General features: G+C 49.0%; 1 protein-coding gene across 1 annotated transcript in view; it reads right to left on the minus strand.

Moving 5' to 3' along the window:
* Positions 1-15,802, minus strand: part of LOC104169193 (protocadherin-9-like) — a gene marked incomplete at its 5' end in the record, with an annotated part of 25,143 nt that extends 9,341 nt beyond the window's left edge. Inside the window, one exon of the mRNA XM_009710030.1 lies at positions 15,583-15,802. Coding sequence (XP_009708332.1) covers positions 15,583-15,802 — 220 coding nt within the window. The remainder of the gene's footprint in view (positions 1-15,582) is intronic.
* Positions 15,803-16,064: the final 262 nt, after the last annotated feature.

Consider the following 16,064-nt stretch of genomic DNA (forward strand, 5'->3'; position numbering starts at 1 on the left):
TGCTATCCAAATACCTACACAATTACTCCTTCCACATTCCCACCTTGCCTTTGCTGACGCCTCCCGTGCATAGGATTCCTCCCAGACCCTCACCGTGGGGGTCCCAGCCTGGATCTGTGGGGCTGACCTGTCCCCCTGTCCAGCCAGGGGCTCCCTGGCGACACATGGATGCATGGCCCAGAGCCTCCTGGCATGCTCCGGGTACCGGTGTGATGCCAGCTGATGGGAGGGGGGTGACGAGAAGGGGCCAGGCCACCAGGACCAGGAGCAGTGCTACCCATGCCAGTGAGAGCTCTGACTACCTGCCAACCTAGCTACAGGATGCCTACAGCTGAGGTGACCTTGCCCTTTCCCAGCCCTCCGGTGCAATGCAACGCTCCAGCCAGGGTCTGCTGTGTTTGGCCAGGGTCTGCTGTGTCTGGGTGAAGGGCAGGAGAGCTGAGTTTGTGGCCCTTGTGGCAACAGGTCCTGGGGAGCTTCCTGGTCCATACTATTATGGGTGGCTGACATACAGTGGTCCTCTCACCCCACCTCCCTCCTCCCCTCTCAGAGCATCACTGAGACACATCATGGCTTCTGGAGGGGATTGGAGACCTGTCCCAAGGCTGCTGCAGGAGGACTGTGCCCTGCGCTCCTGTCACTGCTCCAGAGGCTGGGGGCAATCATCAGCTTACTCTGAAAGCCTTGGAGCAGCAGTGAGGGCAAGCGCAGCAACCCACATGCCCCAGGCCACCCCACAGCTGCCAGGTACAGGATGTGTTAAAGCAGCAAATGCCTCTTACGGAAGGAACCTGAGCAGGTAATCCTTGAGATTTACCTTGTGCCTGAGCCTGTGAAAGGTAGGGATCTAATTCTTTCTGACCCAGTCCTCTGCTCAGGCACGGGGCTTGGGGGAAGCGCACGGAGGGGTTCCCTCCAGCCCACATCCCATACACGCTTCCAGGCAAATTGCAGCCCCCCATCCCTGGGGCTGTGCTCAGCACCCTCTGTCTACTGCAGCCCACTGCTCCAGCCAGCCTCCCTCCAAGGGTTAATCTTCCTCTCTAGAGCTTCTCAAAGCTAATTAGAAAGAGCCTGGGCAAGTGTGGTGGCAGACACCGTAACATTTATCTCCCCACTTCCGGGGCTCTGCCCTTATCATTTAATTAAAGCTGCAGTCGTGCTTCCCTTCCTGGCAGCAGCTAATCAGGGAGGGCACTGGAGCTTGAGGCAGCCTTTACCAGTTTGCCAGGGAAGAAGCAGGAGAAGGGCAGGGAACATGCCCCAGGAAGGACAATAAAAGGAAGAAGAAGATAAAGAAAGAGTCCCTTTGTGCTGGCAGACCAGGGACTGGAGGGCAGCGAGGGACCGAGCCCCAGCCCCTGCCTGCCAGCCCCAGTGTTGTGCCTGGGGGGGGATGCAGGGTCCTCTCAGCTCTGGAGGAACCTCCGTGATGTCGGCCTGGGAGTGAGCCAAGAAAGCTGTCTCCACCCCAGGCAGGCTGGGAGGCACTATGGGCTAGCTCCATCTCCCAGCAGGAACAGGACCCTGGACCCCTGGACCCTCCACCCTGCCCCAAAGCAGCTCTCCCAGCAAGGCAAGCTCAGATGCATCCTGACACCAGAGTCCACGCATGCCACATGCTCAATCCTCCCATAGGCAAGGAATAACCCATGACATGCAGTACCCAGCACCCCAAAGAAAACTGGGGACCCTCAGAGTACTGGGGAAGGGGCATGTCCAGGAGGGATGCCATCAAGCAATAGGATGAATGTCCATCATGCAACAGCAACCCCAGCAAGCTCTTGCACCAGGTCTCTGAGGGAGGGCGAGGATGCACAAGCCCTGAGAAATGCTGTTGTTTGAAGGGCACACGACAGTGTGTGGGCACAGCTACACAGGGATGCACGCTGGCATACTTTCAATGACAGACTCAGCCATTTTGGGGCAAACAATCCCCAACCGATGCTGACAGATTCCGTGTCAAATTCCACACCTCTCTTTCAAAGCATGGTTAAGCTAATGAGTCTTGAAAAGAAATTCTTATAACCAGTTTGTTCGCAGGGCTGAGACAGCATGTCTTGTTCTCAAAAAACAGCTGGAACACCCCTGCTAAAACTTAAGAAAAAAAGGAAAAGAAATCAACCTGAGGGAAACCCAGCACGGAAAATTTAAGCTTTAGTGTTGGAAATCTGCTGAAGTGATAAGCAATCGAAAATAAGTCTGTATAATACAAAATGTCGAGCAGCCCGAGGCTGCGCAGTCTATGTAATGATTCTCATTGCAAGTTCCACAAGCTGCTCTGAAGGCGCAGGGCGGGTGGGAGATGTCTGCGTGTGCTTGGCGTGCTCCGAGCGGGAGGAACAGAGCAATTGTTTCAGCCTTATGCCAACACTGTACAGTCCTTCCACTGCTCCTGAAAAGGGTTGTCCTCTTCCATCGTTGCTCACCTGCTACTTCCTCAGTCCTCCCAGTGTCCTCATCGTATGAGCAGAATTAACACATGATATTTTAAATTTTTTTTTTTAAAATTAATTTTCAGCAAGACCAGTTTTCTCAGCTCACCTACAGGCTTGAGTCGGACGGGAGCGAGCAGGTAGGGGTGCATTTCAAGCTGTGCCGGTTCATGTGCACAAGGACTTAGGAATACTGGTCTGGCTTTATGAGCGCACTCTGTGTTTGCTCCTTGGTGGCTGCCTTTCATTGTACGCTTGTATTAAAGCTCTTGTGTCAAGGAGAAAAGAAGTGGCACACGCATGTCTGCCTTTGAACAAAACCATTGTTAACTCCATCAACAATTTAATAATCTTTCACTAGCAGGACAATGAATCAGGGGAAATTATTCTTTGCAGGGGGGCCAGTAGCCACACAGCAAAGCACTGTTCAGGGTCTTTGAAGTCACATAGGTGTTTAACTGACAAAAGAAATCACAACTTTATGAAAAGGGCTTGCCTCAACAAGGGGATCTGGAAACAAAGAAAACCAAGACCACTTGGAGAGCAGAGCAGGAGAGAAGGAAGAACCCTTGGAAGAGAGTCAAGTCAAAACACAAGGAAACTGGGAGAGGAGAGGACAGTATGGATTTGCATTCGTACGCTTTGTTTTCTTTCCACAGATCTTTCCTGGGCTGCTTAAGAGTAAAGTGAGCACATTCACTTATCATTTCAGCTTTTTACAGTCTGTTCTGACTGTAGAAATGTGCAGGTTGCCCAAACCATAATGCAGACACTGAGGAAGAAGAGGCCAGATCCTTGTCAGAATTTGTGGTCAATATTTGAAGGATCAGGGGATAGGCATGAAATCCAGGGGTGATGTTCTTGGGCTTCCCTAAGGAGGAAATGTCTGCCTGCTGATGGAGGATGCACACATAGACCCGGATACCACAGCCAGCCACAGAGAACTGATTACATGTGAAATCCAACATACGTCAGTTCTGTGAGCATTAGACTGGGGTTATGGTCACGAAAATTTGGAGGAATGACTCGACACCAAATGAGAGTGTCTAACTGCTAATTGCTCAAATATCAAGAGCAGCCCACGTAGCAGAGCCTGAACCTCTGAACTACCCAGCCCGTTTCTCTGCAATGAAAGGACATGCCATAAACCCAGCTGAAAACACACATTATTGATGCCTCAAACACCCATGGACTCAGAGGTTGAAAATCTGCAGTGGAAGCTAAATGGGGAGAGATTTTGTGGCTGGCGCATGGCAGAAGTAGCATATGCACTGGTCAAATCCTCCTGTGGTTCAGCCAAAACACATGCCAAGGAATCAACCCAGACGGTTAACATTTCGGAATTGAACCACTTGCCATCTTGCTGGCATGATTCCCCACCGAGGCGTTGAAAGGATTTGCAGCGCTGATGGCCATGGCTGGGGAGAAGTCACCTCCTCATGTAAAAATAGGAGGTATCAATGCCAGTGCAGCTTGCTAAAGGTGCAGCTCTGAGCAAACAGGAGGTTATCAGTGTGCTGATGCAAATGGGGAGGTTTAGGAACAAGGCAGGATGGCTATGGTTTGTTTGGGAAGACTCAGATAAAAAAAAACAGATCCTGATGAATACTGCTCTGCCCTATGTTTGTTATTAGGATGGCAGAAAGATGCTCTTGTGGGAGAGTGGGAAAAAGAACGATAATCACTTCCGATAGGAAATATCAACCTCCAGCTATCCCTGGGTGCTGCAGTTTACAGACTGCTGCAGGTTAGATGCAATAAAGTTTGCACCACTCGAGAGAGACCTGCCAGAGGCAGTCCTAAAGGCAGAGAATGAATAAAACACGTTTTAAAGAATGAGCGAGGATTAAACCTGCTGCCTAACAACCTGGCAGGACAACGAGGATACATCATCACCTTGCATTGGAGGCAGATCGGCAAAGGGGATTTGCCAGCTCTGTCACTCCCAAAGCACAGCACAAGGGAACAGCGGGGTGATCACGAGAAGATTTTGATTTCACGGTCCAACAGAGATGTATGAAAACTTCCAGAATCAGTCCAAGGACATAATTTTTACAGATTATTTTTCAAAAGGGAGAAGATGGTAATGGCAGGTCTGCTCCTTATGCATAGTCCATAGCATTAGAAAAATATGTGTGTAACACTGAGCAAAGCAGCAGTGTACCTGTTTGAAAGAGCAGCCCAGAACTGGACAGGTAGAGAGCTCAAAAGGATCTGTGATTTGAGAGGTCTGGGATCAGCAGTTGACCCTTCGAAGGAAGCCATTAATCATCATTAAGCAGGTTTATGTCCCAAGGGACCAAGAGGCAAAACAACACGAGTCCTGTGTCTTACGATGTGGGTTAGCAAAGAGAGAAAATAGGGCTTGGAGAACGAAAAATAAAATGTGTGTGTGCAGCAGGGTTTACCTGCAGCAGGGAACTGCCTGAACATGGGAAGGCTTCGGGATTTGGTTGCTGAGGGAAACTGATAGGGTGAACAATAACACCGAAGCAGCATTGTTTTCAGGAAAGGCAAGATATTTGCCTTTTCTCACTGATTTATCTGCATCTCTGTGGGTGCCCCTTCCTGTGTGGCTAATAAGCAGCAAGACGCTAGACATGGAATACACAATTTCTTTTGCTTTTATTCATTTTCTTTCTAGATATAATAAGTCTTGCTTTTGTCAAGATCCCTGTTGTCTGGGTAATTTAATCTAGAGATCCTCAAGGAACAGAGATCTTCATATCCCTCAAAGTTTAATATCTTGGTTTTAGCTGGCATATTTTCGAGCAATAACTTATACAGCTGAAGAAGAAGAAAAAAAGATTACTTATGTCTAATTGGCATTATACTAATTACCAGCAAAATACATCAGGCACATATCACATCTACTCATTCTCTGTCATTTTACGTTCCCTACTCCATCTTCCCTTTCCTCAGCAGCCACAAAACAACACACCATGCTGTTCTGACACATCCCTGAACAGAGATCACATCCTAACCCTCTCTTCCTTTCTCTCGCTGCCTCCTGGTTTTTTTCACTTCCAAGCAAGATTGTTTTAAAACAGACACAGACATATAGCTTATTGAGAACTGTTGGTTTTATGAACTTGTGCCCATATACTCCAGCATCCTGCTCTTCTCTGTCAGATCCCTTCCCCAGCCTCTCCCAGTATTTCTTGTATAGAGGGTTTATGGCCATCCACGTAAAAACATTTTACCTTCTATATCTGAATAAGTATGTGAACATAGCTAGACTAAACCAGAGGCACACAGCCTCTCAAACATGGGCCATCTGACCTAATTTATTCCTGACTCACAGGATTTTTACCAGGTTAACCTAAATGATTTTAAAAGTGAAACAAGTTAAATCTGATAACACCGGTCCTACACTGGAGTAAAGATCCTGAGTGTAAATCTAAGCATCTCCAAGATCCACCACAAGCACTGTCTTCATCATCCGTCTCATTCTGAGGTTAGGCTGATTTCACCTGGCTCAGAGCAGGTCTCTGCCAGACAAGGGCCCTGGCGCAGTTTGGGGGTGAGCACTGTGGAAGAACCCTTCCCAATGGACAGGATGGATGAAGCAACACTGACTGAAAGAGTTTAGTCTAGTAGACATGAGCTGTGCTGGTGCAGTTGGCCTCAAAGCCCAAGAACAAGATCTGGTTCTTTGTTTCTAGTGATACAGAGGTGGAAGGAGCACCCATGTAGGACTTGGTACCCGTCAGACCCTGGGCAGTCCCGTTCTTCCATCAGTGAAGTGCAGCCCTCCTTTCCCACGAGGAGCGAGGCTGAAGGCCATCGCAGAGATTATCTGGGAAGCCTTGTACCTGATGCAAAGGCACAGTCCCTTCTCCATCCCACTGTGGTCGTCCAGTAACAGCAAACATGGACAAGTTGTCACTGCATGCCTCTGAGACCTGTCTAGATGTACCTGCCTGGGAAAATGGAGCTTGCCAGCCCCGAAGCACATAAGCTTCCACCATTCTTGTTTGTTGAAAGCTTCTTGTCCTGCTCAGACCAGATAGAGGGCTGAGATGTTCAAAAGGGAGCCCAGGCCCAACCACGCTGCCCAGGGAAGAAGGAACTGACTACCACGTGGCTTCTCTACACTGCTGTTGTGTTGGCACTGGCCCCGAGCAGACTGCATGGTTGCATCAGCTCACATGAAATGAGCCCTGGTTCCTGTAGGAGAACCTCAGCTCTCTGAAAGGAAAGGCAAACGCCGGGGCTGATACGGTTAGATAACCTCTGAGTCAAAGCAGCCTATCCTTGGTATCTCTCGCCAGATGCCATGACTAATGTTAGATTTATGGAGTGTCCTCTCTGCAAGTAAAGCAAAGAGCTAGCGTTACAACCACTTAATGGAGGTGACTTCAAATCAGGATGGATGAGAGCTTGTGAGGAGGAGACAGGAAGAGAGATTCGTTAGTAGTGAGAGCACAAAGGATAAAATCCTGGGGAAGAGCGAACAACTGAGACTGACATTTGACCTGTCTCAGTAGCAAAGCTCACATTGATTTCACTGGGGACAGGAATGAATCCCTTTGCCTCTATCTCATGCCTACAAGAGGGATTTTCCACCTGAGGGTTCTACACCTGACCGATCCTTCAAACTCAGGCACATGCTATTTTTATGAGACAGAAAATGCAGTGTGAAGTCCTCAAGAAGCTCAAATGAGAGACTTCATAAGCTTCTCTAGCATTAAGTTTAAATCCCACACTAATGCAGGTCCCTTTACATAGGAAGAGGTAGTGCCAAGCAGGAAGGTTTATAGACACTCAGGAGCATTCAGAGGCAGATAAAGGGGAAATAACTGAGTTAGATCAGACAGGAGCTGGAAATGGCATGTCAAATTACTTCAAAAGGAGCTTTCTAAGGAAGCAGGTCTTTGAAAACAACAAATAGTCTGGGATTGCTGAGGGATCCTAGTTGTCTATTGCTTTAACACTTGGTTGCTTTTTCTGGTTTAGACGTATTGTAAACCTGAATGCTGAGCCCATCTGGCTGCTCATTGCCCTTCTGCAAAATCCCTGCTTTCTGCAAGTTCAGCTGTTTGTGGAGCCACAGAGTAGTCAGGATAGGAAAATTGCTCTGACTGAAAAGTAATATGGCAAAAAAAAGTGATCCAGCAAAACTTCAGCCTGATCAGCTCCCCAGTCCAGTTCGCCATGCAGCCAAACAGCTGTGTTGGCACAGCAGAGCACATGGCACAGGGACAGGGATGAGCAAACCAAGACAGAGAGGAGGAGAGCTGCCTATTTTGGCACTCTTGCTAACAGAACACACAAGGTGCTGGCTGTGGTTAACAGGTTCATCAACAGAAATGCTCATAACTCAGCTGCTGGCTCTCCCCCATGGATGTCACATGAACCATCTGCAATTGCTCCAGAGCACCTGTCCAAAGGCAGGACACCGGGTCTCAAGCCTTGCTCAAACGCATATTTTAAAATGTTACAGAAAATCTAAAAGAAGACTCTGAAGGAGTTTCATCCAATCCCTCATTCTGAGGAAATGTCCTCTCTGGAGAGCAACACGGTATAAACGAAGAAGGGACCCACCCTCTTGTTCCTGTTGCGGATCTGATTCTGAAAGTTTCTTCCTGTAACACAGTTTAGCAAACTTGAGCTGAACCCATGAATAGTTGGAGGATGACATAAACTACTCTTTGGAAAATAGATTTTGTACCAAAGAAGGGGTGCTTAGATTTGGTCCAGATAAGAATAGCTACGCATGACCATTTCACCAGCATTTGCATGGGCATTTGCAACCATTGCCAGGCAAAAGCAAAAAACCGAAGTCCTGTGTGGACTGACTGGCGGTAATCTATCTGTCACCTTGTGAAGGTGAAGAGTTCGCTGTTTTAATGTCACTTGGGCTGCAGGAGTGCACATCCTGCCAGGTGAGAGCTACGACCCTGCCCCAGACCTGCTGAGAATGAAACGGTGGTGGAAAGCATTCCTGGTCTGGATTGGAGGAGGTCCGTGACATTGCTTGGTCTGGGAGACTGGGAAATGCTCCTTTCCCTGGGACAGTAGCAGTCATCTTCCCTGCATAAGATCATTTATAGTTCTTAGATAAAAATTATATGCTCCCATCTGTTTGCAGTTGGCTCCTATAAGAAAAGACTCAAAGTTTGCTGTGCAGCTGACCAAGAGCAGGAAGAATGTGAAGGACATGAAAGAAGAGAGATGACATTCACTCATTGTCATCATCTTGCCACAGACAGCAAGAGGGAATGGAAGATGTCACAGTTCAGCCCAGGATTTCAAGGAACAGCAGAAAATTCAAAAAATCCAATCTCGAACACAGGAGGCACACATACAGCCATAGGGACCTATATGTTCTACAAGAGAAGGCACTTTCCTACTGAAATATGAAGTTTTTTGTCTTTTGGGCATTGACTCAGAATGACTGTCCTGTCTGGACTTTTCATAATCACGTAATGCAACCACAGTTCAGGGATAGAAAGGGTGAAAAAAGTAATCAGAATCCAACAGGGAAATTTTGTTCCTTCAAATAACTCCTCTATAGATGTTCAGGATCTGCCAAGGATCTTTGGAGAACTTGAGGACAATCTTAAATGTGCACTAGCATGTAATCCTGTGAGACAAGAAAGACACTGTCAAATAAATTATTAAAGCTATTTTGGACAATGTCCGAAGCAAGTAGCATCCTTCTTAGAAGGTCTTGAGAGGATTAAAGGCATTCTCTGTAGCTAGTAGCAATGTACTTGTTACTCAGACTGGGGAAGAAAAAACAGTTGTACCCTGTTTACCCTGGGAACCTCAGTACAATTAAGGAAGGTGACCTGGTTGACGTGGCATGCCACAACTGCTCTGACCTGAACGGCTCTTTCGTAAGAGAGAGTTTACCCAGTCACGGGTGCTGGAAAATATGGAAAAGAAGAAATAGGGTGAGAACAAGTTTGAAATTACAGTTCAGACAGAAATGGCATGTTGAAACTAAGATGGTGTAATCCATGACCATTTGCAATCTGTCGGATGTTGTCTCTCGTGATAAAAATCTTTTCCCACATCTCTCTACAGTAGTGATTAGGAAAATCAGAAACTATCTTTGGGGATGAACCAACATTAAGTGAAGAAAGCAGACAAGCTCACAATCTCTTATGAAGAAATGCAGATGCCTGTAGAGCTGAAGATCACTGAGAAACCCAGACATAATTCGTAGAAGTAGACAAGATGCAGAAGATGGTCACAGAGAGTATGCACACTCTAAACAAGAGAAGGTCTTGGAAACTACTAGTAATGACAAAACATCTACAATAAGTAATTCTCACCCTGATGTCAATACTCAGTGTTGAAAAGGAAAGAGCTGCAGATCAGTTAAAAAAATTCCCATGTCTCACCTAGACAGATAAAACAGATTAAACAGATTAAATGTTTGCCCGTGTTCTGTGGGCTGAAGAATGCAATTCAGAGTCCAAGCACCAGTCAGACCCAAGCCAACGGTCCTCAGATGGTCAGATGTGTGACCTGCTGGGTCTCAGTCAGCAAAGGAGAGACCAGTGCACAGTGCCAGCCAGAGACGTCTTTATTCCACGGGCAGCAGCATTTATCCTGTCCTACACCACACTCTCAGTTTTCTCCCACAAGGTGTGAGATCTTGCAGTAACAGAAGACATCTATGTACGAGGCAACCTATCTGGGCTTACCGGCGTTTGACCAAGATCGGCACAGAGCTAGCTCAAATCACACATCCCAGATTGAAGCCCAGTCAAAGGCATTTCTCAACGCTCTGCAACAAAGCAAAAATGCTGCAGAGTACATTTGAAAAAAAATCTGCAGATTGAACATGTGCCTGGAACACTTTCTGCAAGACAAAAGGGACATTTAAAGATAATGCAAAAAAAAGAAGAATAGGTTTTAAGATCTAGACACTTCACTCACCAGAGGAGGAGTCAGAAAGCAAATTTTTTTTTGTCCCATCTGCTGGCTGGAAGGAACTGAACAATGATAGCAGTGAGAACCTTGAAAAGAAGCTGATGACCAGACTAACACTAAGCAGAAGACAGGAGGTAGCGGCTGTCCAGTGCTGCAAATCCCTCTCATGGGTTTGTGAGCAGTGAGAAGGGACCGTTGGCTTGGGAGTCCTCTTCTAAGCCACTTGCCTTCTCAAGGTGCTGTGATATTGCAGGGTGCACGCACAGCCCAGTGCTAGCCAGAAGCAGCTCTGTTTGCATGCGATGGACACACATACCTGTCGTGAGACTATGAAGACAAACACTAGCAGTCGTATTATCTCTGTGCCTGGTGCTGCTACGGATGCCACGGAGTGCTGCTGGAGAGCTGCGGGCTATCATCTGGACACAACCACACTGCTAAAAGGTTGTTGGCAAATTGGCGATCATGCAGAGAAAAATTGCTATGAAGGAACAGAAGACTTGAACTATAATCAGAAGTGTAGCAAAGGGGAGCAGGAGGAAAAAAAATCTCCCCAGGCTGCCTTTGCAAGGGTTGCCAAAAAGCAGCACATACATCCAAGATGTGCCAGATGTTGCTTCTGCCCAGGAATGGGGCTGCGGGTCTGTGATGGCGTCATGAGCAGATGGCAATGGCTGGGAGGAGCGCAAGGAAGGGTGGGAGGAAAGGAAGAGAGACCCAGCTGCCAAAATGTCTTGCCTTGGCTCTGCTCACAGTGAGGGACTTGACTCAGTTTTTGAATGTATCAAAGAGAACTTTAAATGTTGCCTCGCTTGCATGGGCTCTACAAGCATGCGTCAAGTGAGGTGTCTTCTAATATCGTAAGATTCAATGGAAAGAAATGGGAGCTAGAGCAGCTCAAGCAGAATTTAAGTGTAGGCTTGTGAAACTGGGGGCAGAGAGGATCCGCCACTGGAAGCGCTCACCGGGGGTCTTGCACACTTGCCACCATTTGCAATCTGCTGTCAAAATGGGATCTTTCCAAAGGAGTGCTCCCCCTCAGCCATGGTGAGATGCAGAAGTCACAGGGTGAAATTTTATGGCCTGTGTCAAGCAGGGATTAGACAAGCTGCGTCTTCTGGCTTTACAATGCATCCATCTACCAATTTGTCTTGAAACAAAGAAAAATCTGAACTGAAGAGGTTTTGTTAAGTCCAGCAGTCAAGCCCTGGAAATGGTATCTCAATTCATTTGCTCAAGCTGTGCTGAGGCATACAGAGGAGGTAGAGACCATGAGAAAAAAGGCTGGTCTTGTCAGAAAAGCCTATGGCTATGAACCAGGCGAGAGGGTTTTACATCTAGCTCTGCCACAAAGTCCCAAATCCATGCTGCTTGCGCCTCGTACGTCAGCAGCTGCCCGGAGGCAGTCGATGCAGCCTCAGCTTCACCGTCCAAGAGCAGCTGGAGACCTGCCTCGTGGCTCACGAGCACTGGGATGCTACAGCGGCTCTCGCCTTCCAAAAAGAGCAGACTGAGGAGCTGCCAGCAGGTCACCCAAAGCGAGCAGACATCTCAGAAATGCAGATTATAATTTTTCTATTTCATTCCCCATCTTTGGTGGAATTTCTCCCCTGGAAAGGGAGCTGTGAGGATAAACTCATCAACATCTGTGAAGTACAGATACTACTGCACCAAGTGCGTTGCGAAAGCTCAGGAGATGATCATTAAATTACATATTCAGTGTGGGGTTGTAATGACATAGATTAAAAATGGCACGGGGTCCCCACTTTAAATAACGGGGATAAAACAGATTAAAGGTTTGCCCCTGTTCTGTGGGCTAAAGAATGAAATTCAGAAATACTTCATCCAACGTATCATCATCTCAGGTACCTTTGTACCACACAGGGGCAGATTGAAACAGCCTTCATGTAACGTTTCCTAAATTGCACGTATTTGGTCCTGTAATCTCACTAAATTCTCTTCATCGTCAATGGAGAGAGACTGGCACTTTCATAAGCCAAGCTCTGCAAGCATTATGGCAGGGCAGATCCTCTGCAGAGCAGAATCACTCCCAGGCTCCTTCCAACTAAAGCAAATCTGTGATACAGGGGGAGCAGATGTCTTTAGCGAAAGCAACGGGTGGCCAAGTGGGAGACTAAGCTCAGTTCCCAGCTCAGTGTACCCCACAAAAGTGGATAACAGCATGGCAAAATGTTGGGGAGGAAACAGTGGGCAGCTAGGTAAAATACCAGGGATGACAAATGCCTGGGATGACTGAGGAGCTGGCACATCACTGCCAAGATACTGAAGAAGTTTTCATCAGAAACATCGTAATTCCTCCTGAAAAGGACCTGGCTCAGCCCCTGCAATACAGCATTTTACTGCAGTCTGTACAGTAAAAAGGGTCCAAAAAAGGAGGACACTGATATGTGTGTTAATCAAGTGAAGAACCATCTACAAAGAAAAGGCATGGATCTGTCTTCCAGTTGAAAAGCTATAAATAGCCTTGCATACTTGCTTATCAGATTGGTTCGGCTGCAGGGATAATCTCCTGGAGAAAGCAATGGAAGCCTTGTTATGTTGGATATTTTTAACTAGATGAAAGCCTAGAAAATGCACAGTCGTGTCAGTCTTGCGCTCGTGCCGTGAGATAGGGTGTGTGGGATCCAATTTGTCTCTTCAGTTTAATTTAAGGTCAAGAATGGCTCAGTCTTCCCAGCTTCACAAAAACCAAAATCTGATCTCTTTGAGGAGCTGGTGCTGCTTGAGCAGCTGCAGTAGCCAAGACAAGGGCATGGTGAGGCAATCTCCAAAAAGGTCATGATGGTCCCACATCACTAGAGACTCTTTGCAGGAAGCAGGATATGACCCTTCTCTGGACAAACGAGACAGAGAGGTCTTGTTTGCACCACAGAGAGGTCTGACGTGCCACATCTCGGGGAGACAAACCGTGGCAAATACAACTCTGATGAACTGATCTAACATGAGCGGTACCTTCTAATCTCCAAATCACCTGGCCTGGTGCCAGGGTCCCCTAATAGTCTGCTTAACGGATCATGACCCTGACCCCAGCCCCTCAAGTTCGTTGAACTGCCTTTCCCAGATTATCCGCAGAGGAACAGGACCGACGAGGATTAATGCCGGTGGATTCCCCAGAGCCTTGGCCTGCCATGGCCTCTGCACTGAACCTGGTTTATACAGGTCAGCACGGCTGCTGGAGGCACTGGAGTCTGACTTCCCAACCACTGCCACGTGAAGGGAGCCAAACCAGGACAGGCTGGGGGACGGCGAGCAGAACAGGGTTATGGTTATCCCCTGGAAGCCTCTGCACATATCTGTAACACACGTGGATCTGTTCGTGGATGGGTGTGTGGTGATTTCTGTCCTCCCTGTATGTTGTGAACATACAGAGGGTCTCTTGTGCAAAAGGAGGGAGATGCCTAATTTATAGGGCAGGTTGGGTTTTGTGATCCTGTGGGCAAGGAGCCATGCCCAGGAGCTCTGTCCCTGTGAGACCCACTGATCCGCCAGTGTCCCCTCGCCTTCCTTGGGTCTGCTCATCCCCATCAGGCAGATAACGAACATCCCAAGGACCACAGGCATCCCTCTCTACCCTCCATCTCCTGCTGCACACCCCCCAGGTCCTCCTCTCTCTCTCCTTTCTACTTTTAGCCCTGCTCCTCCCTCATCATCTCTGGGTTGCGTGTCACCTTCAGGGGCTCAAACTTTCCTCTTCCAGGCCCATCATCACCACTGCCCCACCATATCTTTCAGTGCAGCCATGTGGCATCTCTTTGCCCATGTGCTCTTCAAGCCTCTCTTGCAAGCACAGTCTGGTACTCAAGGGCACTTGGGAAGTCCAGTACTGTTGTCCTGTGCCAGGACTCCAGGAACCTCTCCATACTGCTCTCCCCAGTTGACTGGCTGGTAGTTTTGGGAAGAAAGTGATCTGCACGACACTCCCAGACAGAAGGGTGCCGCATATTGCAAGACAAACAAATAGATTTGGGAATGCTGCCAGACCTGGCACCACCATGCCTTGCTTCAATGGTCGTAGCACAGCGAACTCCACTGTTACTCCAGGAACTAACCTCGGAAGAAGGAAGAGATGTTCCACTAGACCTCCAAGACCACAAATTACCCTGGGCCCCATGTGTTCCTTAGTAGGCGGACCCAGCAGCTTTGTAGCTCCCTAGACCAGCTGAACACACTCTCAGCCATTTTCACACCACATACCGTCCTGTCCCAAAGTCAAGGATGTTCCCAGAAGTAGGAGGAGACTTCAGGAGAAGCCTTTACACCTCCTCTTTTTCCCTCCCAGAGGTTTCTTTGAACTTGCCAACTCCACTGCAACCTCTCCTCAGTACAAGAGCACAGAAGGTAGCAGGAACAGGAAAGTAGATGTTATGTGCACAGCCAGAGCCAAGTCTGAGGAAGCAACTTAAGCTGGCCAGAGAAGATAGCTTGGGGAGTGGGCTTGTTGAGGGTAGTCAGGCAGGCAGCACAGCAGCAGCACAAGGAGCAGAACTAGGGTTGAAGCTGCACCAGGGCAGGGGAAAGCCAGCCCTCCCGCGGTGAGATTGCAGACACCTCCGGTGGGGTTCTCAAGTAAAGGTGGACCAGAGCAGGAGGTGACCTGAAGGGCCCAGTGAAGGCAGGACACGTTGCTCTCAGGTTTGCCACCACCATGCTCTCTGATCCTTCACTCCACGTGTCTCCTCACCCCAGTCTGTGCCACTAAACCTGCTCTCCTCCTCTGCTCCCCAGAAAACTCCCACGGCTCTGACATCCACCACAGCATGGAGACCTGCATCACGCCCTGACCACCCCTGCATCCCTGCCCTGCCATGGGGGCAGGCACCCATGGGACAGCCTGACTGTGGCACGCAAGCTCACCATCGGCTGGGCTACAACCTCCTCCGCATGTTGCCCATGCTGCTGTCTCGGACCATCCTGTCAGGCCTTCTGTCTACATCATGCCAAACCCATCTACCTCCTGCCAAACTCATTTGCCTCGTCATCTCTTCCCACTCCCACATCTCCTAGCCTGCCCCAGACCTCCCCTCCTCTCCCCACCATATCCTTGCTGCTCTTTTGCTTTGAGCTTCACCTCTTCTCCAGACTCCCAGCCTCACCAGACTTGAGCACAGCAAGCCTGTCCTAATCGAGCTCCTTACCCCATCTCACCCGCACCAGGGGAGGTGCAGCGTTGAGGATGAAGAGCCTTGGGTGCAGGGTCCCTGCGGAGGGGGCAGGCACGCGTGCCGCAAGCACATACCGTTCTCAGGGTGCTCCATCTCCCCGATGCTACCATCGGGCGTGGTGCGTTCGTAGTGATCCTCAGGCAGGGCTAGTGGCCCGATGCGGGGCCCCGATGATGATTTGCTGCTTGGGGTCTCTGATTCCTCCAGCCCGCTGTCATAGTAGCTGTGCTGGGAGGGATCCTGCAGGTCCTGAGCCTGGCTGGCTGCAGAGAACGTCACTCGGCGATGAGGTAACTGGGAGAGAAGAGAAAAGCTGTTGCATGACTCACCCAGCAGATGAAGGCAAAGGGGGGGGTCATCAAACCTGACCCCTAAACAGAGGCAGAGAGCTCCTGCACAGTGCTCCCAACATCAGCAGGGTCCATCATGAGCCCCCCACAACCAGCCCAACAGACAGGGTGCCGGGCTCCGCCTCAGCCGAGAGCACCCCATCAGACACCACCCCATGCGGGGAGCACGCCTTGCACAGTCCCTGTGCTCCCCCGACCCTGCAGCT

This window comes from Cariama cristata, unplaced genomic scaffold (assembly GCF_000690535.1).
Source record: "Cariama cristata isolate BGI_N322 unplaced genomic scaffold, ASM69053v1 scaffold32651, whole genome shotgun sequence".
In the NCBI taxonomy this organism is placed as follows: domain Eukaryota; kingdom Metazoa; phylum Chordata; class Aves; order Cariamiformes; family Cariamidae; genus Cariama; species Cariama cristata.